Source organism: Anomalospiza imberbis, chromosome 4, assembly GCF_031753505.1.
Source record: "Anomalospiza imberbis isolate Cuckoo-Finch-1a 21T00152 chromosome 4, ASM3175350v1, whole genome shotgun sequence".
Classification (NCBI taxonomy): Eukaryota; Metazoa; Chordata; class Aves; order Passeriformes; family Viduidae; genus Anomalospiza; species Anomalospiza imberbis.
The window spans coordinates 16,780,797-16,806,439 of record NC_089684.1 but is presented as its reverse complement, the minus strand read 5'-3'; the positions used below and the strand labels follow the sequence as shown (position 1 = coordinate 16,806,439).

The 25,643-nt window shown below is 39.1% G+C and overlaps 1 protein-coding gene and 1 long non-coding RNA gene across 14 annotated transcripts in view; one reads left to right on the top strand and one right to left on the bottom strand.

Annotated features, from left to right (window-relative positions):
* The window catches only part of TRIM2 (tripartite motif containing 2), an 88,659-nt gene that overhangs the window by 44,455 nt on the left and 18,561 nt on the right, over positions 1–25,643 (top strand). For 8 of the 13 annotated variants that reach the window (XM_068187258.1, XM_068187251.1, XM_068187265.1 and 5 more), the window contains exons 2-6: positions 6,606–6,787; positions 8,935–9,172; positions 15,397–15,548; positions 16,244–16,424; positions 19,421–20,144. In XM_068187258.1, coding sequence (XP_068043359.1) covers positions 6,654–6,787; positions 8,935–9,172; positions 15,397–15,548; positions 16,244–16,424; positions 19,421–20,144 — 1,429 coding nt within the window. In that variant the 5' untranslated portion in view covers positions 6,606–6,653. Of the gene's footprint in view, positions 1–1,150; positions 2,039–5,725; positions 5,784–6,605; positions 6,788–8,934; positions 9,173–15,396; positions 15,549–16,243; positions 16,425–19,420; positions 20,145–25,643 lie in introns of those variants that run through there. The other 5 variants (XM_068187259.1, XM_068187256.1, XM_068187255.1 and 2 more) reach the window with 5 other exon arrangements.
* On the bottom strand, positions 16,964–17,296 carry LOC137472289 (uncharacterized). The gene is made up of 2 exons (XR_010998099.1): positions 17,220–17,296; positions 16,964–17,122 (listed from the first exon to the last, which is right to left on the bottom strand). It is a non-coding gene; the product is annotated as an uncharacterized lncRNA (long non-coding RNA).

Genomic DNA, 25,643 nt, shown 5'->3' with positions numbered 1-25,643 from the left:
AATAGGGATTCCCCAGACAGTTTAAAAAGAAAACCAAAAAACTCCCCGAACCAAAGATAAAAAAATCTACCTCTCCAAAAACATGCCTGAAATCTCTGGCTTTCTTTTAAACTGTGAATCCTGCTGCTCCTGAATGTTGGAGCTAAAATGAAACATACCTTGTGCTCTCTTTTTGATTGAGTTCCGCACATTTTAAGGGAGTTAGAGGGGCAGTATTTTGGCACAGGCACCCCAAATCCTAATACATGCACACACGCTGCCTGATGTTTCATTTCAGGTTATAAACTGGATTACAACATGCCTTTACCCTGTGGGCATATTGTCCAGGGAAACCAGGCTGGATCTGCCTGATGCATAAAATGATCTGGCTAAATGATCGCCAAGTGCAAAGTAAAGGATGTGTGCCGAATTTGTATTTTCAACAGGAGTTTAGATTACAATTCAGTCACACTACATGATTATTAATACTACCTAACGCATAAATTCAAGAATGGAATAAATATTATCTGGACTCTGTGCTTAAAGAGCTTGGGACAACATTTTAAACTTCTAAAATATCTATATCTGTCCTAATTAAGTCAGGATAGCAAAGAGAGTATTTAAGCCCCACGTGTTTTCTTATTGATGCAAATGGTGCTTTGTGTTCCTTTATTTGTGGGGAGCTTTGTTAGCCTCAGTTAGCTGAAATACTTGCATATGATTTGTTTTTTTCAAAAGAAAAGATACACTGTATTTAGAGATGCAAATGCTACCTTGTCTGCAAAACCCACCAGCTGTTATACTGGAAGACAAAGCTAATTCTGTGTTGCTTTACTTAGTGGTGTCTGTGTATTCACAAGCATCTTTTTAACAAGGTTCTCTGCATAGATGAAAAATAGCAGGCACCAAGATTTTTATTTCTTTGGTAACAGCCTAGTAAAATCAGAGTTGATCTGTGAATTAAAAAAAATGTAAGCAAGTAAATAGATTAACTATGATAATATACCTTTGCATTCATGTTTATAGAAAAGTTGAACAGTCTGTTAGCCTTGATTCTCAAATTCCTTGAATATGAGTTTACTATTGCTGCCTTGAATATTTGACTTGAGACTGAGTCAGATCAAATATATGGCTCTGTAGTAGAAGAAGCTGCTGCTGGTTTGTGTGTCAGTAGCACACTTTTCTGGAGAGGCTTTTGCTTCTGCTTTAAACATCTGGAGAGAGACAAAGAGCGTTTGTGGGGTCTTTTGTTGCTTCTAAAAGTTGGAGCAGGGAAAAATTACATTCCAACCCAGAATCCTGGAAAAATCTGAGTGGAATCATTAAGTGTTAAACTTTATAAACGAAAGTGCTTTCGTTTTATCTCTGGCATCTGTCCTGGTAATGGATGTTATGTAATATTTACTCTGTCCTTCAGAGTTAAATCCTTTTCCGATTTGTGAGTAGTATTTGCATATGTATTTCTTAGCGGCATTGACATGCCAGATGCACAGTGGTAGCTGTCTCCGCCTGCTAATCCTGTAATAACATTCTGGTGACCAAATTCAATGGCCATGCTCCGAGCCTCGGAACAGCTGATTGCTGAGTAGGGAGGAAAAAAAAAAAGAACCCAGCGAATCTGGTTGCAGCTCTCTGCTGCATCCCCATCCCACAATCCCTTGCACCATTTGCTGCAGTCTTTCTACACAGGCTGAGTGAGAAAAAGATGTGCTAAATAAAGATTGATTGGTTTGAATCCTGAAGGGGTCTCCCACTTGTAAATGACCCAGGGAGGAAAAAAAATTCATGACGACTTCACTGGGCCTCCTCTTATTCTTCCATTTTTCTTTCCACCTGTCCTCTTCATGGAATGGAGCATCATTCCTTAGAGCACAAATCTCTTGTGCATCTAATAATGATTGTGCTGTGATAGGGATTCCTTAGCAGTTTTATGCGTGAGACTTGAAATATTAACAGATGATGGTTTGTTCGTTTGGATTACTGCGGAACTGCAGCTCCGTCCCTGCAAGGATTTTATCCTCAGCACTGCACTGATTAAGCTATTTTTCTACAAAGATGGGTAGGTCTGAAATGCTCAAGTTTGCTCAGTGTTATTCCTGGTGGCTGCTGCTGGGTTGCTCCTGTTTGGCCCCTGATTGTTCATTACATTTCTGCATGCTGTAAGAATGAAGAGGGTTGCTGTGTTTTAAACAAGGCACTAAGCTGATTGCAAGAGTGGGAGAGAAAGAATGCAAATTTAGCTTATCAGGCCTTTTACACAAGTGGACTGTGTGGCTGTTCTGATTATTAATTTGCTCAGTGTGTTCTGTATTGGCTAATCTGGGGGCTGCTGCTAGAAATGGCTTGAATCTGTTCTTTATTCCTACAGACTGTGGACAGGTGATCTATGTGTTTTAAGGACTTTAAAGCCTCAGCTCTCCCAGTCCTTGAAGCAACATTATTGAGGTTCCCCACCCTTTCTTATGGCTCTGGAGGCCTAACTGTTCCTTTGGAAACGTTGCCATTGGAAACCTATTCATTCATAGTACATGAATAGACCCTCTAGGTTGTGAATACCATTGATAAGAAGAGGATGAATAAGCTGCAAGCAATTTGTTCTCCTCAGGCTGTATTTCAGGCTAGTTGCAGCTCTGGCTGGGTAGATTTCAGAGACAGCAGTGTATCGTAACACAGAATTCTGCTCTTTTAGGAATAAAATCCTGTGAAGTGAACAGTTACTTGATTCCTCAATGTCTTTTCTCGACTGGAAAACTAATAGAGAATTGTCATGAGTTCCGGAGCTCATTTGAGGATACCTGTAGAAAGGGTGCATTTTTCTATTACATGTCTCTATTTACCCGAAACAGCTCTTCTGGAACTGTTATTTGCTATACCTAACTTGATTTTTTTCCACCCCTTTTCCAGTGCTATAGGAAGTTCCTTTCATATGGGTGGGGCCGCACCCTGGCTTTCCTGAAGGCATGCATGCATAGCATAGCGGGGCAAAGCTTTCCACTAGCTTAGAGAGCCATTGTTTTATCCTTTCTTTGCGGTCCAGTTTATTTAAAATGAAAATCGTATCTCCAAGCAGAAGGAAAAAGAGTAATGCTGTCTCTGGAGTGGCTGGGAGTATCGCGATTCTTGAGCCTCAAAAAGGCGACAAAGGGAGTAAATTTCAGAACCCTTTACTGCACTTGGTTTAGCGAACCCGAATTTAGTTTTGAGCGTGTGTATGTTTGTGTCACAGATAAATAGGTGGGGGCTTATGTCTTGTTTGGTGCAATGTTTCCTAGTCCTTTAGCTCTGCACGTTTAAATTACGAAGTGTAACTACATGGAAAAGTGATAGCCCTGTTTTCGAAGCTCACGCTTTAGCTGCTCTATTTGGATTGTGAGACATAATGAACCTCTGAAAAGCAGTCTGGTAGTTTTTGAGCTTGGAAGATGCTGCTAAAAAAAGGAACATTTTTCTTGTAAAAGTAGTGTTACTTTGCAAAATCTTCCACTGCTAATACATTTAAAATGTAGGTTGCTGCAAGCATAGCAGTAAATCAGAAAAAATACTCTGGTGAAATTCAAAAACATTGTCTAAAATCTCCAGATTTTCTTAAAATAGTCTTTGATTGTACAGTTGCTTTCATTGAGGAAATGAGCAAAATCATCCTTCTCATAGCTACATCACATTCATCGAGAATACATCAAAGGTGGAATTGCCTTAGAGAGGCTGCAGAATCCTGCAAATCTCATTCTCAAAAGATCTTTTTAAAGGGACTATTTGTGTGAGAAGTTGTACCAGGCAGTGGCCAAAGCCTGAAATGTACAGATGAAATTCTGTTTCTAGGTGCATGTTTTAAATCTGATTTATGTGAACATAGGGGATAAATGACAGTCATGGCCTGCTGCATTTCAGACAAAATACAGAGTATTAAAAGCACTTATTTCTGGATCATTAATGGTTTCTTTCACTGGCGAAGCCTAAAGCACGAGCATTTGAAAAATAAAGTAGCTGGCATGAGATTTGTGTATGAAATGCTAAGAATTACTTGATTTTGTCGTGACTTTGGGGGAATGTGCAAAACTAAGAAGAAAAACAGGTTAAATCAATATTTTTTTCAGCCAGAAGCAGATTTTCTTGTGCAAGCACTATTTACTGATGTAGCTTTACTTGATAAGGGAAAGATGAAATACAGACAATACCTGTTTGCTAGAGGACTTTCTTCTGTTAAATAACAGGTAGCATTCACTGGAGACCTATTCTTTCATATCTTAAGTACAGCTTTTCCCAGTATGTGTTCAGTCTATAACAAAAAAATTATACTGTTGGTGTGTCCAGTTTGGAAACCATGCTTTTGATAAGAAATCCTTCTGCTTCTGATTATCTTCCCTGTTTTATTTGGGTCCCTGCCCCTAACATTTGGGGAGTGGGAGACAAACACAGCTCTGTAAGCGGTGAAATGAATTTTCCTTTTTAAACACTTATGTTCATTTCATGCTGATGTTCTGCATGTTATGCTGCCAAATGTATGAATATGTTAATGGGTATTTGATTGTCTGGTCTTTCTACCCTGTTTTGTAAAAGCCAGATATTTTGGTTCCACTTCTTCTAAAGCCACCTTTAACTCAAGCTTTTTAAAAGTAACGTGTTTTGCTAATAGATCTCCTAAGGTTTATTCTGTGTGATTTTTGGCATTTAAATAGGAAGAAAATTTGTGTTTATGTAATACATTTTATCTTACTGTGGGGAAAGAAATTTTTTTTGAAGTATTAAAAAAGATGAAAAAGACATGCAAATATCAATCCACAAATCATGCATTTTTGGGTCATGATATGAGCAAACATGATATGAGTATTAGAGCAATTTTTATCATTGCAGTTTCCCCTTCCTCAGAAAAAAAGGAAACAAAAGAGCCTGCCATAAGTGTTTCCCATTGAATTGAATATCAGTTACTGCTGTTGGGTATTTGAAGTGTGAATAACTTCATGCTGCTGTATTTGCTAACACCGAGGCTATGCCCCAGGAACCTGTTATCAGGGAAGCCAGCACAGCTGACTTATGATCCGTAATCACTGTCATTATCCTAGAAATAGCCCCTTGCTCGGTGTAGTAAGTAAAACATACCGGTATGGCTCAGTACGCAGCTCAGGAAGAGCAGCATTGGTTCTGACAGACTAGTGTGCCATTCATTCAAGCACAGGAAGAAGACCTAATGTAACACTAACAATAAAATGCTACACAGGTCATGCAAAGCATTCTGGAATTGAGAGACCTTTGAGCATGATCCGCAGAGGGCTTGTTGTTTCTGTCTTGGAAAGCCTGAACTGCCCTCAAGCTAGATCTCAAATTGCCTGAAATGGGTAACTAAAAAGGGGTAGAAATTGTTTAGGGAGAAGTTAGACTCCTTAGGGGAGTGTACCTGCAGAGAAGAAGCCCAGCTGGGCTTGCAGCTCAGAGAGGAGAGGAGCCCGGTTCTGCTGTGGGTGCGGGAGGTCTGGCAGAACTCAGTGCTGCGACAGTCATGCCTGCGCCTCCCGGCACTTCAGCCTGCTAGAAGTGCTGATGGAGAGGAGTTCCTGCTGGGCCACCCTGCCGGGGACTTTGCTTGCCAGGTTTTCCTAAACTATTTTAGCAGGCAGTTTACTTTTTTCTGTGGTTGCTTCCATCCTTTTCCTCCTGTCTTCTCTTTCCACATTTTATTCTATTACTGGCTATAATCTGTATCTCCAGCTGAAAAGAACCTACATTTTTCTCTCCCTGTGCCTTGTTCCAGGACAGGAGGCATTCCAAGCCTGCTGCCATCTCTTTAACCTGCGATTTTAATTCTAACAGTTAGTAGACTTTTTTCTTAGCCTTTTATTTCATGCTTTGTATGCCAGATTATGAAGAATCCTCAGTCCTAGAAACATGATACTTACTACTCGTTCTGCCTAGAATGACATTTTTATTGCATTTATTATTTGGATGTGCTTCATGTATCCTTCACTGTACCGCTGCCGATTCTCAGTGGCTATCAGTTGCCTCTTCTTTGCTCTGTTTCTTTTATCATGAGGATTTTCATTGTGCCTACCTCATCCCTACTGGTGATGCTGAATTTGAGCATTCTCTTCTCAGGGGGCTGGCTGGTTCTGGAGCTTCCTTCTTGGGGGTTTCCTGAAGTCAAAATCTACAATATTTTTGGCAATACCAGCACCGACAAGGGAAAAAAATTGTTAGGTGAATAATTCTCAAACTCTGTGATGCAGCCATTTGGCTGGTGCAGTTCCAGTTTGAGCATTTTGCCAGTGATGCTGTAGATGTAAGAAATCTGATGTTTGTTAGCACTGGCTGAACCTATTGGCTCAAGAATTTTTTTATCATGGATTTTCTTTAAAACCAGACAGCCCCGTAACTCTTTCAGTCTAGAGTCAGCATGCTTTTCCAGAATGCTCAGGCAGAGGTATTGTACATGTTGCTGACTGTTTCTCTTGCTGTCATCTGTGATAAACCATATTAGAAGTTTCATTCTTTCTTGATTTGGTTTTATATGGAAGTATGAATTCCTGCATAAGGATAAAACATGAGTAGATCAGTCAATGATTTTGTTATTTCATGGAGTTTATAAGCCATTTTCCTTCTTTTCTTCTTTTCTTCTTTTCCTCACTCTGCTCCAGCACTGTGCAGGGTAGAAGGGAACAGGACCCATATGTCAGTGGTCTAGGATGGCCAGTGAAGGCTCCAACATCCCAAGTCCTGTGGTCCGTCAGATTGACAAGCAGTTTCTGATTTGCAGCATATGCCTGGACCGTTACAAGAACCCCAAAGTACTTCCCTGCCTGCACACTTTCTGTGAGAGGTAAGTCCTTTCCTCATGCTGGTAACTCTGGATTTGTGTCCTGCTGCAAGCAGAGGACAAGGCATCCTTTAGTGGACAGGGACTTTTCCCTCTACTTGTAAATGTGGTGTTAAGGCATGATAAAGTCTGGGAAAGCTGAAGAGGCAGGGGTGTAGAATAACACATTTGTGGCAGGCAGGAAGAAGAGACAGCAGTGGCATATTTGGAATACATTCCCTTTATGCATGAGTAAACAAAAAGTAAATCTAATTAAACTAATTAATACGGTTACTACAGTGTGAAAGGTGATGATAGCCAGAATTTGGACCTCTAGTTAATGGTCTCAAATTTATTCTGGTTATCATATAATTAGAAACTATTTTAAAAATTCTTTGTTGATTTACTAAGCCGATAAGTAATTATCCCATCCTTTAATGTCCAAGAGTTAGACATAATATATGCATTATTAATAACCTGAGATTAAATGTCTTCATTATTCTGCAGTTTGGTTGACTGAAGTGGGAAACTCTCTGGAAAGAGATGTGATAAACCAGCAACTTGCCTTTTACTGTATTCAGCTGAAAGAACTGAATATGCATAATGGTACTTTAATGTTGCATTATCCATCAAATTGTGGAGAAAATACAGCACCTGCATAAAAGTTACCTGAACAATTAGTGGTTAGAGTTCTTAATCTGATGATGGGATGCAACTCTGGATTGTCTATTGAATGGCAGGAGAATGTTTATAAATGGTATGTGGTGTGAACACTTATTTAATTTAGGAGATTTCCACCTCTTAGCAAGAATTGTGGCGTGAATCTCTAGCTTTGCTCAGGGTGAAAGAAAAATGTAGATCTCTGCCTGTATCAGATGAACTGGTCTTTTGTAGAACAACAGGAAATCCCAGCATTCAGAAAGACAGCACTGAAACTCTTACTGAAGTCAGTGAGACAAGATTTTCACAATCATGTCTTATGTTTCCTGACTTCTGTTCATGTGTAAAACCTAAGGTTAGCTTCTGGTTTTCACTGTAATCCTCTTAGGCTGATCTGGATATGGAGAGAAGATGGAAGAACTCTTCCAGTGAAGTGCTGATGTGCAAAGCCTAAGCTTTCCTTTCACAGAGCCCTTTCTGGGGGGTCAGGAGGAGGGCTGCCAGGGGAAGATGAAGAGTGGTGCATCCAAAACCCTTTTAAAAGGACAAGAGCTGTGGAGCTGTGTGAGGTCACACTTTCTCAGTTGGCATCCTATGAGGAATTTGGTGCAGCACTGCTCCCTTTAAGAACTGCATTCTGCAAAGTTTCTTCTGCTTACAGGACCATACTTACTATGGATTATTTAATGTAATTGTATGTTGCATGCGCAGCCAGGTGTTAACTTAATTTCTAAGGCCAAAAGTGGCCTTAAGTCTCACCTAGGCCAGCCTGCTGCATATTGTGCATATTGAGGATTGCTGAACTTTTGTGTCAGGTTTATACTCTGTGAATTTTTTTTTTTCTGAAAAACACCAACACCACCCTCCCAATCAAATACAAACAAAAATTTCTTCCAAAACTCCCCTTAACATAAACTCTGATAACCTAGCAGGTAGTTCCCAGTGTTGTAAAAAAAGCTCTGTTGATTTTGGGTAGCTGCCAAATAACTTCCCAAATCGAAATAGATGAAAAAATTTCCTTTGGTTTTATTTGGACCATGTTTTACCTCTGAAACATTAAACCCACAAACACAAGTTATTAAAAGAGATTCTGTTGGAAAGACAAGGGTCAAGCACCGGTTAGTCAGTTAAAGGCACAGGCTCAAATATTTGATGCAACTTCATGTCTGTCAGACTTTATCAGATAAATTCAAAATTTTTACTGCATGAAATGTCCTGTGAGCAGGATGTCTGAAATCATGATCAACTGCATGAATATCTCAAAAAAAGGCATGTAACTCTTTTAATGATGGCTGCTTATTGAACTTTTTTTTTAATGTGGCAGAGTAAAAAAAGATTTAGAAGAAAAATCATTCCCCATAACCACTTTTGCTTCAGAAGCCTGTTTGATGTGCTTTTATAAGTAGGGGTAGTACTATTTCAAACTAGCTCTTTAACTGATGAAAGGGGTTTTTTTTCCCTCTTTGATGATACTTTCCCTTTCTTTCTCCTTCCACCTTACTTCCCCATAGGTGTTTACAGAATTACATTCCAGCCCATAGCTTAACCCTTTCTTGCCCCGTGTGCCGCCAGACCTCCATTCTGCCAGAGAAAGGGGTTTCTGCACTCCAGAACAACTTCTTTATTACCAACCTGATGGATGTCCTGCAGCGAACGCCGGACAACAGCATTGAGGAGTCCTCCATCTTGGAGACGGTCACTGCTGTTGCTGCAGGCAAACCGCTCTCCTGCCCCAATCATGATGGAAATGTAAGTGAGACGGCCTCCTGTGCTATGTGCAGGTATTGATATGTGCTGACTTGTCTGGGTTTCATGGATGTCTTTTTCTAAAGAGAAAGCAAGGGAAGTGTAATCACACTGTTTCTTTGATTTTATAATAAATCAGCAAAAGACAAGTGATTCTTCAAGTTAACTCAAACACTTTTAGTCGAGCATCTTGAAGTAGTCAGGATGTTACTTTATCTCACCAATCATCTTACCAATCATCATGATGATGTCTTTTAGCACATTTGGTCAGAATTATTGTCCTGCAAGTATTGAACCTTGTGCCTGTACTTCTTTGGGTTGGGTTTCCTTAGCCCTCGTACTTGTAGCAACAACTGTTGCTGTGGGTACCTGTATGTTTGTCTGGCAATATGTGACAAGGACCTTATGAGATTTACTGAACCTTCACATTGGGGCAGTACCAAAAGGTATGTGAACATATTAAAGTAGAGCCAAATAAAGGTGAGTCCTAGCTTAGGATGCTTTGTATCAGCACAGGCTAGAAACAGAACGCTTCTGTTTATCTGCAGTGTTTTGTGGCTCTCTCATATCAGTTCTTGGAGGCTCCTTTGTTTTTCCCTCCACCTACTCTTTTTACCTAGCATGTCCTCACACACATCCTCAAATCATATCAGTATATTCATTGGCAGGTACCCCCAACTGAGTTAATATTCACAGATTACTGCAAGAACAGCTCTAACTCTGCTTACTTCACAATTTTCAGTGTTAACCTGTGTAACTTCATGATAGGCTTATGAGCTCCTGACTCATGGCTAAGCTTATGCAAACATGTAAGTAGAGACTACAAAACTCAGCAATGCTGTATTGTAAACTGAATGTTGTGCTTCTATGCAAGCCAAGAAACATATGTCAGTAGTTTAAGACAACTTTCTGGGGACTGTTTTATTTGATACTCAGTGTAGGTACATTGGTTGTATAGGAGTAATTCAGCTGATAGATAATGATTACTGTAATAGAGGAATAGCTCAGTTCCTTCCTTCTCTGATGGAATTAGGTGGACTTGTAGAACTGATGTTGGACTCTCTGATTAATGAATAACTGGTGTAACGTTTTTTAATGTGTACTATACTTATGTGTGTGTAGTGGTTACTGATTAATGCATTCCTAGTTTTTGTTTGCATTTTATTTGCTCTCTTTAAAATGAATCATAGTTGTTTTCTGACATAGCAATTCTGATAGGAGCCATTTGATTGAGAAATGCAGAAAAAGGTCAAAATTAAGGTGATATTTGTTTTAAATTATGAGCTGATTATTTTTTGGGTGTGTTTAAAAACCTGTCTTGTCTACAATCAAAAACATGCCACCTTATACCTCTCTGAGAACTCTTTTATAGGGAAAGGTGCATTTGTAAGTCCTCTAAACTAACTTGGCTTGCCTTGAAACACAGCATGCCATTTAGGATGCTGAGTAGTGTGTGATGGGAACATCCTCTCGCTGCAGTAAGTATCTGGAAGGGTTGGGGATAGCCTGAGGGTGACTCAAATTTAAAGCTTTGTGAAGCTAAGAAATGAAAAGCTAAATGCACACATTAGTCCTTGTGATGGGAGGAACTGAGGTAAGATTTGGGCAGAGCTGCTTGGGGCTGGCCAGGTGGGTCTGGCTGCTAGGGTACACAGGGCCCCCCTGAGGAAATGGGATTATGCTGGCTTCATAGGTTCAGGACACGAGCGCTGTGTGGCAAGTAGGTTAGATATTCGGAAATATCTAAAACATCTTCATCCAGAATGTCTTCCCAGGGCAGTGGCCACAGCATCAAGCCTGCCAGAGTTCAAGAAGCATTTGGACAATGCTTTTAGGCACCTCAAGTCAGGTGTGACTCTTGGGGTGGTCCTTGGCAGGGCCAGGAGTTGGACTTTGATGATCCTTGTAGGATCCTTCCAGCTCAGGGTATTCTACGATTCTAAGTGCCTGGCAGCTAGAAACTTTACTGGGAGCTTCAGGAAGTGAAAAAGGATTGAGCTGACAGCTGGAGGAGAATGCCTTTACAAAACCAGCAGTCATTCTGCACTAAATCCACCCTCCATTTATTTTTACATATTGCTTTGGGTAGGGTCAGACACATTGTGTTTTTACTGTTTGCATCAAATATATTTCTTTTGACTATTACCAGTTTTTCTTCATATTAGCTTGGAAATAAGTTTGTGATTAAACAAGTTTTTTCAATTATTTCAGCCATCCTGGACTTAAACCTCTCTGATTAAAATGAGATAGAAACTGATGCAGAGATACTTTATCATTTGCTTGCCTGTCTGCTTGTAACTTAACCTTCCTCAGGCCATGCAGATTAGATACTTTCCCTTCCCAGTTCCCATAACTCATATTTTCAATATGTGTGTATGTTTACTTTATTCCTTCTGTGCACATCCTCCCATCCTCTGTTGTGGCATCTTTGTTCTGTGTGATCTTATGAAGACTGAAACTTAGTTTGTAGTATCTTAATACAAAAGATGGTTACCTGTGCCTGAACTATAAAAAAATGCTTTCTCATTTTGACCCAACATGGAGCACAAGTGTATGTTCTTGTTAAATCGGGGTAATAGGGCACATATGGAACTTCTGAACTTACTAGGAGATTCTTATCTTTTGCCTACACATTTAAATAAAATTGGCTTTATTCTCAGCTATGAAACACCTGTAGCTCTTGTGTATTAAAGCATTCTGGACTTGAAACATTGATCTAGAATCATTAAGGGGCAGGTATAGAAGCCAGCACAGGGAAGGCAATGAAATTCTGACTCCATTGTATGTAATGAGTGGTGTAGCCTCTGAAATGTCTATACTTGGGTTTTGTTTGAATTTGAACTGAAAACCAGCTGAGAGTGGAGGATCCATGTTTTCACAATGTAGAAGGTGGGGTAATGTATTTTCTGCCTCTAGAGTGTAACAAGAGAAGATACACAGTATTAAATTCAACCCTTTTAACAAGAGAGAATGCCTTAACTCTGACTAGCTTTTTCTCAAAAGATCATAGCATAGCTTGGCAACTTGACAGGCGTAAGATCTTGCTTACAAAAAACACTTCCTGAACTTTTGGAGCTGTTGCTTATTGTCTGTATGCTTCTCTTAGAAAAATAAAAAATTACCTATCCTTGCTATTCTGATGAAATTACTTCATACCTTACCTTTTAAATCCTTGTTTTTTTCTCCTCATCTCTGTACTTCCTACCATATAATTTACTCATGTATCCCATTAAAGTGTAATCTGTGGGTAAGGCAAAAGCTGTGACGAGGGAGGGAGAAAAACCCACATTCTAAATTTTATCCAGTATCTCGGAGGTACCCTCAGGTAATTTAAACTTACATTCTTCCGAAAGCCAAAGCATACAAAGCTAAGGTGCACTCTAGCCCTGGGACAGAGGAATTAAGTGTGTGTGTGTGACATGAGGAAGGTGGGTGGCAAAGAGCTGACTTATTCTTTTTCTGTAGACTGCTTATTTAATTCAAACAAATAGAAAGCAGAGGATGAGCAATGTGATTTTTCAAATGTGATTTTAGAGAAGAGGGGCTTGTGATTGGTGAGAGCTTTTTGTTCAAGACCTGAACTTTGAAGGGCTGGAATTAGTGTGTCTTAGCTTTGTGAAATCTAGTTCAGAAGTACTTGCATCCTTGATTATGCGATTTTAAAAGTTTCTGTAAATTCAGTTGAATTACAGTAGTGAGATGTGCATGGGTCTCTATTTACATCATGCTGAAATATGCTGGTGTGGTTTAAGGTGGGAATTGCTGGATGGGATTTCAGAACCAGTGGGTATTAATTCACATGTCATTACAGCTGATGGGAATGTTCTCGTTGAGTTTGGTGGAAATACAGCTGAAACCAGTGCTGGATGCTAACAGTATATCCTGCCCAAAAGCTCTCTTGTATTTGGAAAGTAGAGGCAAATGTCATTTTCTGAGATGCTTTGTAAGGCAAACCTGTCACAATGAAAAATTTTCTGGGAGTGTCACAAAATGCGATGCCCACATTGGGCACAGAGGGGAGAGATAAAAAGCCAGTGATACTTGTCTGTCTGTAGTTAGAAATCAGTCTTGCCTGATTAAGAGATGCTAGGAAAAAAGATCTTAGGAAATCAGCCTATCTGGACAGTTGAAGGCTGAATTGTATTATTAGGTTTTCCTTCTCCTTCATCTATGCACAATACAAAAACTATAGTGAGACTATAGCTGCTATAGTTATAGCAACTATAGCTGCTTCTCTCAAAACTTTTTGAATTTAAGTAAAAGACAACTATTTCTATATAGAGATACACATTAGGTCTTTGTGATATATTTGCTATTATCATTTGAGCTTCTGTGTTTGCCTGGTGCTTGAATAAAGAGGAAGAAAGTTGTTTAGGCTGAACAACCTTTATGCCAATGAGATGCTTCCTTTCTTATATATGTGGCTGCAAATATAATGATGTTTATTATGGGGTGGTCAGTAGAAAACAGAAATACTAAATTATTCTAATCACTGTATCCAAAGATAAAGATACTGAACAAATAAAGGGCTGGTTGAAATATCTTGAACCTAAGCATTAAATTATTAGGAGGCAGAAAGATGAATTTTGGACACACATGCAAAAGAAATGAATTAGTTTTTTGGTCATATAAGACGATTTCAGAATTTCCTATTAAAATATTCTTCTGTTTGGTTGCTTCTGATTGCAGACTTTTGAAGCTTTTGAAAAGAACTTAAATCCTAACCTCTGTTTAACTGATTTCCTCTATGCACTGTAAGAATGCATCACATCACAGTGCCTACCAAAGTAACTATCAGGCCTCGGAGGATCTACTACAATGAGACTGCTAAATTCACAGTGACTGAAGTAGTGTTCGTGAGGGTTGACATTGTTTTGAAGGTCTACTTTTTTTTCCTGTTGCTGATCTATTTGATGTTACACAGGTTATTTGAATCAACTTTTAAGTTTTCTCAGCTTACGTGAGTGGCTGACAAATGACTAAACCCTCACTGCATGTGAATCCCATATCTTGTGAATTGAGACAAGAGGGAAGAATGGGAATAAGATGGAAAGGAGCTTATCAGAGGAAAATATCTGTTAATGCTAACAGCCTTGTTCATGGTTCTTGCTTCCCCCTCCTTAATTCTCAAGATGCCTCAGAGCAGCCAGCTATTTTTCACGGTACTGTTACAAATCCCTCTGCTCACCTTAAAACAGCTGGTTCTACACAACCATCTCATCAACCAACGACTCCAGCACAACCATCTTTGTGCAAGACGTTCTGAGTGCCAGAAGCATCAGCTGAATTATTCAAGATTCTGATGCTGTGCTCTGAATGCAAAAGAGCTGCCAATGTCTTGCTTTGAAGGATATACTAAAACCTCCTTATATCCTTTTTAATAAGCCTAAAATGCTTTGTGCCCAAGGACTTCCTAGCTGTAAAAGAAAGTCTCATGCCAGATTTGCATATATGTGCATTATTTTGACTAACATGTGATTTTGGGCACAGGACTTCTCTGTTTCTTTCCCTTCATGAATATGTTTAGAATTTGGGTTATCTATACATGTAAAGATCTGTTTTTATCTCTAAAGAGCATCTTGCTGGGTACTTAACAGGTTGAAACAATCTCCTCCTCTTTCAAGTGTAGATCAGCACTCCAATTACAATCTCAGATAATGAGATTTTAATGGTTTTAAGGGATTAGTAATGGGATATGGCGATTTTTCCCTGCAGCGTGTTGATTCACTTAGGGTGCTTTCCTCTAGCAAATAAACTTGCTGTTTGGTGATTTCCATTGAGTTTGTGTTTCAAGAGTGGCCCTGTTATGAAAAACAGCCTAAGTTTACACTTTCTTTAGCAGACCCTATGGGAAGACTAAGGATTGAGTTAGTGAGGGTAGTTGACTGCCTGTTTTTTTGAGTTGTTTCATGGAGTATGTAAGAGAAACACCAAAGTTTACTATTACACAGTATAAAGATGATGTTAAGGCCAGCAATGATGTCTAGTGTTCTTCACAGGCTGCTGTTCTGACTCTTTATGATAGAATAAAATGCTTTTAAATGAGCATTTTGATATAAAATGTGTAAGAATAACGGCCATCTTTTAGGCAGCAAACTATTGGTGCATAAGAAAACAGAAGCTTTCTCTCAGAGCTTGGCTAATAAATGAGTTCAAGACTCAGTAATGTGTGCTTTGAGTAATGTTACTGCTGCCATGTTTGAGTGAAGAGCTGTGCACTTTTCCAGGTGATGGAGTTTTACTGCCAGTCCTGTGAGACAGCCATGTGCCGGGAGTGCACAGAGGGAGAACATGCAGAGCATCCCACGGTACCGCTCAAGGATGTGGTGGAGCAACACAAGGCTTCCCTCCAGGTTCAATTGGATGCTGTCAACAAAAGGTATGGAGACCCCACTGACACTTTTCCATTTTCAATTTTATTACAAGCTTCCTGTGCTGACCGGCGTAGATGTTTTAATGTGCTGGTTCCTTGGATATTTACCTAGGAAATGGGGATAGTGAGGCTAACATAAGGACAAAAAATCCATTGAGTGGGATGTACTGAGGGGTGAGCAAAAAGAGCAAAAGATTCCTATCTGTCTTTAACAAAACAGAGGCCATTAGAAATGCAAGTGTTGTGCAAAGAAGGGGCATAAAATGCGAAGGAGGAAGCTACTGTCCAATCATGGACAGTATTAATGTCCAATTTAATAGCTAAATAAATAATGCTGGTTGTTAAAAAGACTGGTACAAACACTATGGTGCAAAATTGCTTAAAAAAAAAAGGATAAGTGGGATAAATCTGGTTATATCTTCTTGAGTAGATATATAGCATAAAGGACAGAGGATCCAAGGCCTCATTGTTGGCAATGCTTAAAGTCTAATGGATTTGCACAGGGGAGGACTGTGGCTTAGCCTTATTTTATCAGACCAGACCCACTGTGTGGTTATAAAAGGAATGAACTTAATTCTGGGAAATGACCAAATTTAAAGACAGTCTGCTATTGAGAGAGTTTAATCAAAAGATACCAGGGCAAGGGCCAATGTTTAACGACCTTTGAAACAGCAATCTTTGTACTTTAATTCCTCCCTCAGGCTTCCAGAGATTGACTCAGCACTTCATTTTATATCTGAAATCATACACCAGTTAACCAACCAAAAGGCTAGCATTGTAGATGACATTCATTCCACTTTTGATGAACTCCAGAAGACTTTAAATGTGCGAAAGAGTGTGCTGCTCATGGAGCTGGAAGTGAATTATGGCCTTAAACACAAAGTAAGATGCATGTTTTGTTTCAATGCAAAGCTGTTAATTTAATCAGCCAGTTTTTACAAATGATGCAGGATGCCAATTTGATAAATCATGTCTGAGATCCAGAGAAATTTGTTTTCCTGAAATCAGGTGCTGCAGAACCTTACTTGGGGGTGCCCAGCCTTGTAAGATGAGCATGAAGATACAGGCCAAACAATTTATCCTGAAGAACTGAGTAAGGCTGCCTGTTTTGCTTCAAAGCACTGTTTTTCTTTACAGTGCGTGGTAAGCTATTTCATGTTAGATGTCACCTGTTGGAATACAAAAAGATTGGAGGGACATCGCACTTTCTTAGGGGAATGAGGAGAGTAATAGATTGCAGAGCTGTATTCACTCTTTTACTTTCTATCTGAATGGTTTTCCCTCTATATTGTAGACCAAGCTTCAGAGGAAGAAAACAGAAACCAAAGCAAAGCCTGTAGCCTGGTGGGTAGAGATTTTTTTGAGGATCATTAGGTCTGAATCAGGATGATGAAAGAATTTAGTCCTTATTTGCCTGTGCATCAGTTCTCTGCTTTATAAAGAAAGAGTTCTCCATGAAAGTTGCCTTTAAAAGAAAATCCCATCAATAATTGGAGTTTCAAGAGTGCCATTACTGAGCAGCTTGAGCATCTCCAGATGTCTGAAGTGGAGGAATACTGCATTTCTGGATGTTGAATAGGCTTGAAAACATCATTAGATGTTTTTAGATCATTAGAAAGGTGCTGAATTGCAGAGCCTGTGGAAATGGAGGAATTCTACCATGCACAACATACATACTTTTAGGAACATTGGGAGCCCAAAACCGTTGGGGCACAGAATTTAGTCAACTCCAGAGCTAAGCAGCAGCTTACAGAGAGCATCAATAATGTTGACTAAGATCCCAGGTTCATCTAAATGTATTCGTGATGTCACAATGTATTCAAGATGTCGCACTTACTTCCATAGCAAACAAATATATTCTCTATGTGTACAAAGTCTACAAAAACTAGAATATGATGTTAAATTATCTTATTGTTATTTAAAGAGATTTAAAATAATTTAATAACTGTGAGCATTAGAGAATCAAATTTTTATGAACTTGTACATAAGCAGTAAAAGAGGCATCTACCCTGTTTGTAAAAATAACCCCAACTGAAATTGGATATTACTTTTGAATGTCTAGTAGTTCTGCAAATACAATCATTCTTATCATATACTTTTAAAAAATAAAAAATTTAAAAGGCTATCCTTTACGAAGTAAAAGCTGGCAGTTCAGTTTGTTGTCCAATGGATTGAAAGAGTGTAAGATGTAAAATACTCTACGTGCATTTTAAATATTATTTATGTTAGGATTTAATATTTTCCATTTTTACAATGAAAGAAAACTGTCTTAAAGTATTCATTTTAAAACATAGCTGCAAATTGTCTTTCTTTTAGTATGTGGGCTGTTATCTGAAGCATATGGGGTTTTGTCATCCTGGGACCTTATTGACTATGCTCTCTATGCTATTTATGTCTTTGAATGAAGACAAACAGATTAGAAATGCCTTGTATTCCATCCTGAGAAGTTTGTGTGCCTAGAAAAGCAGATGACTTGAAATTTCAGTATAGTCTTGAAATTTGTTCATTCTGTTTTAATTGCAAAATATATTGTGTTGCTATCACTTTCCTATAGCAGTAACACATGAGCCTGGATTTTCTCCTGTGGATGAAAATTTTAAAGCTTTGGAAAATTCAGAAAAAAATACCTTTAGAATTCAGTGTCATTACATAGAGTATCTCAGCAAGGGAGGAGTATTTCATAGCAATAAATACACCCAGTCTTTAAGTTTACTTTACATCAATTGAAATATTTCAAAAATATTTACTTTCCAGTGATGGTTAACAAAACAACTTCTCTAATCTAGTCATGTCTGTGCCATAGTTCTTCTGTGCAGGAAAAACATACCAACTGTGTGACTGAGTACCTTCATTTGGGGATTTTATCAGTGGAGATTGTTGGGGGCAGCTGCAATGTTTTCTTGACTGTCATGAATGTCTCTGCTAGGTTGTTGTAATCCAGGGATCCTTTTTTCCAGTTCATTGCAAAATTGTTTTTTTAAGAAAAAAAAAGTTAGCCCCGTTCCCATCCCACACCTAGCAATTTTGAGGTCAATACTGTTTTAAGGATATTACACTGAGGGCCAGAACTGACCCTATAATAGAAGCTCTTTCATAGTCTTAAGTATGTAGTGGCTACTTGCTGCTCACCAACATTTCTGGGTACTCATTCCAGCTCTTTCCACTACCCACAACCCATTCTGTATATTTTGCTTTCCTGCCTGCTGAAAGTGAGAAATCAATTTACCTTCTGCTAGGGAGATTTTTTTCTTTCTTCATTTATTTAGTTCAGGAATCCCACTTTTCCTCAGGATGGATGTGCATCCAGGTATTGAGGCCTTCATCTCCACAGAGGAGTAACCCACAGATTCCCTTGGCTCTCAAGAAACAGTATCAAGAAGTTTCTTGCAGCCTCTCTTATTAATGGACCTCATGACTGCAAAATATCTCTGCATCTGTGAACACAACTCACTTCTAGTAACTGTCTCATTAACTGTGACTGCTGAGAGTTAGATGGGGTAGAGTTCAAACTTCTACATTTGTTGCTGGGCTTTTGCTCAAAAAAACCCAAAACCAAGCAACAAAAGAAACCCCAAAACAAAACAGAAAAAAACAATAAACCCAAACAAGACAAGACAGATGGGGCAATAATTCAATCTAGTGTGACTGTGGGCCTGTAAAGTCTTGAACGCCCAAACCAGGGTATTTTTTTTGTTGCAGTATTGTATTCTAAATACAGGTTGGCAATCAGTGTGCTACTTCTTCTAAAATTAAGGTTTAAATTAAACTCTAGAATAAGACCTTATAAATTTGGTTCCTACGAAGACCTTTAGAAGCTACATCTTCTTGGGATAGGTCTTGTAACATGATGCTAATCTGGTGTTTGGTAATGCACACAGGTCCTCCAGACACAGCTGGATACCTTACTAGAAGGACAGGAAAGCATTAAAAGCTGCAGCAACTTCACAGCCCAAGCCCTCAACCATGGCACTGAAACTGAAGTGCTGCTGGTGAAGAAGCAGATGAGTGACAAGCTGAACGAACTGGCCGAGCGGGACTTTCCGCTGCAGCCCCGAGAAAATGATCAGTTGGACTTTATAGTGGAAACAGAAGGCCTGAAGAAGTCCATTCACAACCTGGGGACTATTTTAACTACCAACGCTGTTGCCTCTGAAACAGTTGCCACCGGTGAGGGACTGAGGCAGACGGTGATTGGACAGCCCATGTCCGTTACCATCACGACCAAGGACAAAGATGGGGAGCTCTGTAAATCTGGGAATGCTTACCTCACTGCTGAACTGAGCACGCCTGATGGCAGTGTGGCGGACGGAGAAATACTTGACAACAAAAACGGCACTTACGAATTTTTGTATACTGTTCAGAAAGAAGGGGACTTCACTTTGTCACTGAGACTTTATGATCAACATATCAAGGGCAGCCCGTTCAAACTTAAAGTGGTCAGGTCAGCAGATGTGTCTCCTACCACTGAAGGGGTTAAGAGACGTGTTAAATCTCCTGGCAGTGGTCATGTGAAGCAGAAGGCTGTGAAAAGACCTGCGAGCATGTACAGCACTGGCAAAAGAAAAGAGAATCCCATTGAAGATGATTTGATCTTCAGAATAGGTAGGTGACTTGGCTGCCTGTTGACATACTTAAAAATAGTTCAGGGAAACAGAATGAAGAAGTTTAGTTATTGTAAAGCTAAAGCTGTAAGTAGAGCAACTTGATAATACCATTAAGCCTCTTGACTTTTGTTTATATGTATATTTTGGAAGTACACACTTCAAAAATAGTTTGCAGCAAATATTGAATTGGAATTTCAGTTGAGAAATGGATACATTTGATTTGGGATATTTTAAAAATCATTAATATTCATATTGCAAAGCTTTTGGTATGGATTAAAGTAATTTCAGCTCATAAATTTTGCTTCTGTAACCCTTGCTTCTAGTGAGCAGTTTCTGGCTTGGCTACTAGTGGTGTGGTTTGGCTTTTGTTGGTAGTGGTCTTGTTTGTTAGGTGGTTTTGTTTAAACTGCTCTCTCCAACACACCATGAACTCTAGAAGTCTTAAATGTTTTCCCAGAAGTGCAGAGCCTTTTAGTTCTGTTGTGATGCAACCATGACCATGTGCTTTATTTTTGAGTTCTACCTTCTCCCCTTCTTCACCACGCAAAACAGGAAGATGTATTTCATTAGAACAAGAGCTATCCATGTCTCAGAGCTTTGCTCCATGAAATCTCTTGGAATGTCCACATTTGGGATATATGGATCACTGTTTTATAGAAAAAACAGAGCTTAGAGTAATATTTTGTGTTCAGTTTTCAGCTACTCATTTCATAGAATGACCCTACATAAGAGATGTTCCTCTGGGCTTCTTTGGGCTTATGTATTCATTGTCTGAAGGTCACAGCTGTGATGCTGTAAGGTTTTAAACTCTTAGAAAATATGCAAAATTATTGAGGCAGGTAAAACTCCTGATATTTTCACAAGGATTGCTTTCATGGGGTTCATTTACTTCTAGTTTCAGTTCACTTCAAAAAGTTAATGTTTGGTTCGTTTGTTGATGAGGTAATGTAAAGTTTATCACTGTTCTCCAACACTACTGTGTATCTCTGTTTTGAACCCATTGTTGAATTCCTCTAACAGCCCTGGCCCTGTATTTTAAACTGGGCAACAAAAATCTTCTATTTGGCCTGCCAGAAGCTCGTACAGCTGTGTTGGAGAATCACACTGTAATATTCCTCTGGGCATCCAAGTCTGTGGGGTGTGCTGTTGTATGTATGCTGATGTATGGGCTTTTATGCACAAATAAATTGATCAGCTGCTAGCAGGGGATTGTTCTGCTAGTATTAACAAGAGATAGCATTAATACAACATTAGTGCATTTTGTTCATGGGGATGTGTGCATTGTATCTTCTGCCAATGCTGTGTTATTTGTGGTTTTTAAAATGGCATGTGGTTCTCTTCAGACATTCCACGGTCAAATTATTGACTACACATTCATACATTTCTGTAATTCATTATTTACAGGAGCAGAGTATTTTCTGTATTCTCTTTTTTTTTTCTCTCAACAATTTATATCCTCAACTTATTATTCTTTTTAACCAGGTGTAATCTCTAAGAGTGTGTACATGCAGATCTGCGTAGCATGTCCTTAAGTCTATACAAATGCAAACAAGAATGTTCTTATGATAATCTAGAAAATAATTGTTGCCCAATGGTTTTGCTACAACTACAACTGGTAGGATGTAGTTCCTCTCACTAAAGTGAGAGGGAAGTCTTTCTTTCATTACCCTGCTTTTGTGCCTTAGACCCATGCTGAGCAGGTGAGGGGCATTCACAGTGTGAGTCACTTCCCCCTTCCCTGGTGTCTTCCATGAAGAAGGGTTAAGAGGCATGGTTGTCATCAACTGCTCTGTCCAGGACCCCATCTTGTGTTCTAGCTCTGCCAGGCTGTGCTGTGTGACTTAGTAGTTTTCCCCTTTTGGCACTTTTCGTGACTGGGTTCTTTGACACCATTTAGCAGTAGTAGTGCTATTTCCCACTTTAACTGTTTTTTTTTTTTTCTTCATTTACTTATATTTGGAATTGGCATCAGATACAGCCAGATGGAGAGTTGGCCCTCTGCTAGAAAGCTCAATTTTCCAATATTCCTTTTCGTTGGACTGTTTAGTTGTCTGTTCAGTCATGTAGCTGAGCATCTAAGTTTAGCTGGTACATTAATGTGAAAAAAAAAAGCCTTTAACAGAACTTCTGTCAGCCTCCTTACTAGGTGTGAATGTCATCTTCTGGTCTGTGATAAATGCTGAAAGCAAATAGAAGCCTTACTGTGAATTTACTTCACATTAAAAAAATCACAAACAAGGTCTATGTAATCATAGCTTTAGTGCAGTTTAAAAAGCAGGCTTAGAGGGAGCAAAGGGATTCTTGATTGAGTGTTTCACAGAATAACAAAAGAAATCAGGTTGGAAGGGACCACACTGGGTCATTTGGTCAAGCCTTCCTGCTGTAGAAATAGGAATGCCTAGTAATAGGAAAATTGACTTTCCTTTTCTCATTTATTAGCTCCAATCCCTCTGATGCTCATTGTGAACTCTATGGCATTGTGATGGGACAGTGTGGCATTTTGCCAGACCTACATTGCATTGCAGTCATAGCTGTATTGGACAGGGAGGGAAGAACTCTTGATGCCACATTGCTGGCAAAGCCCCCATTATAGTTCTGATGTGCTGTCAACAGAGACCTGGCCTGGATTTGGCTATTGTTATTTGAGGTTTGGCTGCTGTGGCAGCAAAGAACTTCTGATTTGCTCTTACCCCTAGGCTTGTGTGTACCTGTCTGTGGTGACAGGGGCTCTGCTGCACAAGCAGGGCTTGGAGGTGGTCTTGGCCAAGCTTTTAGGGGCTGATGCAATGTAAAAGCAAATTAACACAAATCAGTCCATCTTCACTACCAACAGTGTGTGGGCATATCTGCCAGTGTTCCTACTGAATTATTCATTCCTCTTTAAAGCTACAAACAATGTGCTTTCAACCAGCAGAGTGATTTTAAAACTTAAGTTTATTTTGGAACTTGGATTAGAAAGACTGACATTCATTTTACAGCAAACACATAGGGTTAAAAATTCAGTGCAGTTTTACTACAGAGACTTTTCTGTTTCAGCTGCATCTATTATGAGAGGGGGCATCACAGCCTCATAATGTGTAAGATTTGATTAAATATCTTTTGGCACTCTGAGGAAAAAAAAATGAAACTGGGAAACAAGAAAACTCCTTGATGCCTGTCTTTGCAGTATGTATGTAGACCTTTCTATGCTGTTTAGTTTTACCCTTTTTATTTTTTTCTGTACCACATAGGAAAGAGTCCAAGAAAAATTATTTGAAGTGCTGTAGGCAAGAAAGAAATGGTACCTACACAACAGGTTATGGCCACTTAGAACCTCTTAAGTCTCCCAATAATCTGTAATATTTCTGCAATTTGATTTTGTCTCTAAATCTATTCCCTTCCTCCTGGACACACTGACATGTTTTTTCTTTATGTTTTTGGAAGCTGGGGAATCTAGGTTAACAAGCAGGGGGTTATTATTCATATTGGTAAAATGTGGAAAGCAAAAAATACTCCTTCTCTTACTATGAGCATCAAAAATATACATTATACAAGTTTGTTCAGAATCCTAGGACTTCAAGAGCAGATTCTTATTACAGTTACATGATGTTATTTTTAACATCTCCTATCATTGTTACTGGGCTTTTAGATTTTTTTTTTTCTTCTTTTTGGTGAGACTCAGTATAACCTCTATTGCTCAAGAGTAAAAGATTTGAATTATGAAGCATTTTATGTGTGCTAGAATCGTCTTGAGCAGAAAATGTACACTTTCTTTGTTGAAAGCTAAATTAATTGGTTTGTGCAGGCTATGCTTAGTAATACCAGAAGGAATTAGATAGGGCTAAAACAAATCTGATCATTATCTGTATACAAAAATGGTATAAAAGGAGATATTCCACAGGCCACAGATCTGCTTCCCAATAACTCTGTTCAGTCTTCTCCTTTTGAAATCTCTCCTGTTTTCTCCCAGTCCCCAGCAGCTTGTAGTAAAATCTGTCTTTTCCTCCTTTGTGCTCTGCACTAACTCAGAACTGCAGGGAGATAACGATGGGCACAAAAGATGCAGGCTTTCATCTGTTAACCAGACTGCTTGGGAAACACCGGAATGAGGCTCCTACTGGTTCCAGCCCTGTGCAATTGAAATGTTGGTGCCTCCCTAGGCTAAGGAGGGACATATGATTGCCCATGATGGAGAAAAGACAAAACATGAAATGCCTTGATACAGGGGGTAGTATCTTGCAGTAAAAGATTTGCTGAAGACTCTCTCTTAGGCAGGTATGTTCATAAGGAAGGAAATTCTGCTTACAGAGGGGAGCTATCATCCTTTGGTATTGCAGAGTCAGTAGCAAAAGCCTGCTTTTCCAGAGGCTGACACGCTTTCCTACAGGTTTTCCTCTCATCATCTGAAGTGCCTGCACTTGGCTTCAGATCTTTGCTGGCATGGTGAATTACTCAAAATGGAAAGTTCAAAGTTATCTGATTTCCTCTTGAACATACATTAGGAAGTAAGTTTTCTCCTCGGAGGGATTTCTGCCATTGCAGAGGGGACTGTCTAAGGGCCTGCATGCAGATTAGGAGCTAGGTGATAGGTTTAATACCTGCAGAGTGCTAGATACAAGGACATTGCATGGAGTTGAATTTCATCTACACACTGTGCTATGACATTCCTGGGCAATTTGTTCAGTTTTTCCTTTGATGTATATTTACAAGGTTCCACTGAAAAACGCTCTGAGTAACTCTTTATATAGGTGTCTCTTATCTTTAAAAACAAAATTCCTTGACTTCCAAGAACGTTTTTCTAAGGCTAAAGAGCATACATTCCATAAAGTTTGTGTTAGTTAGTTCCAGATGCTCTAGCTTATGCCTCCTCTTTTCTAACAAATGTTTTCCCTTTACTCTCAGTAGTAAAAGGAATGCTTCTCTCTTTTCATCCATTCTCTTTGGCTAAGAAGCAAGAAGGAAACTTATCATTAGCATATGGTGGAAAAAAAAATTGCTGCATGCATCCCTCAGGCACTGCTTATTAAAAGAATAAACAGAAATAACTCAAGTATGGGTAATATAATTGGTATGTAACTCACTATTCCCTGAATATGTACTTTTCCCTTGCAGTACAAAAACTGAGAAACATTTAGAGGATGAAGCGGATGGAGTTGAAGAAAATAAGTCTTGAAACAAAGGGACATTTCTGCAGCTTTGAGTGCAGAGAAATTAAATGTTACTTGTTAGCCAGTGACAGGAAATATGTATCCCACAGCCATCACCACAGAAGAAAGAAGGGTTGTTACAAGCATTCACTTCCCTGATGAAAGCTAAATACAGATTAGAGCTGATATATATGTCTCATATTAGGTGTCACAGTCAGAACAGTTGGAATCACTGTGCTCCAGAATATTTTGGACTGACTAAAATGAAATACAAGTTTTTCAGTTAAAACCATATATTGGAACCAATTAATGCCTGATACACAGGCAGTGAATGTTTGTAAAAATGTTTCACCGGGAAAAACAGCACTGTA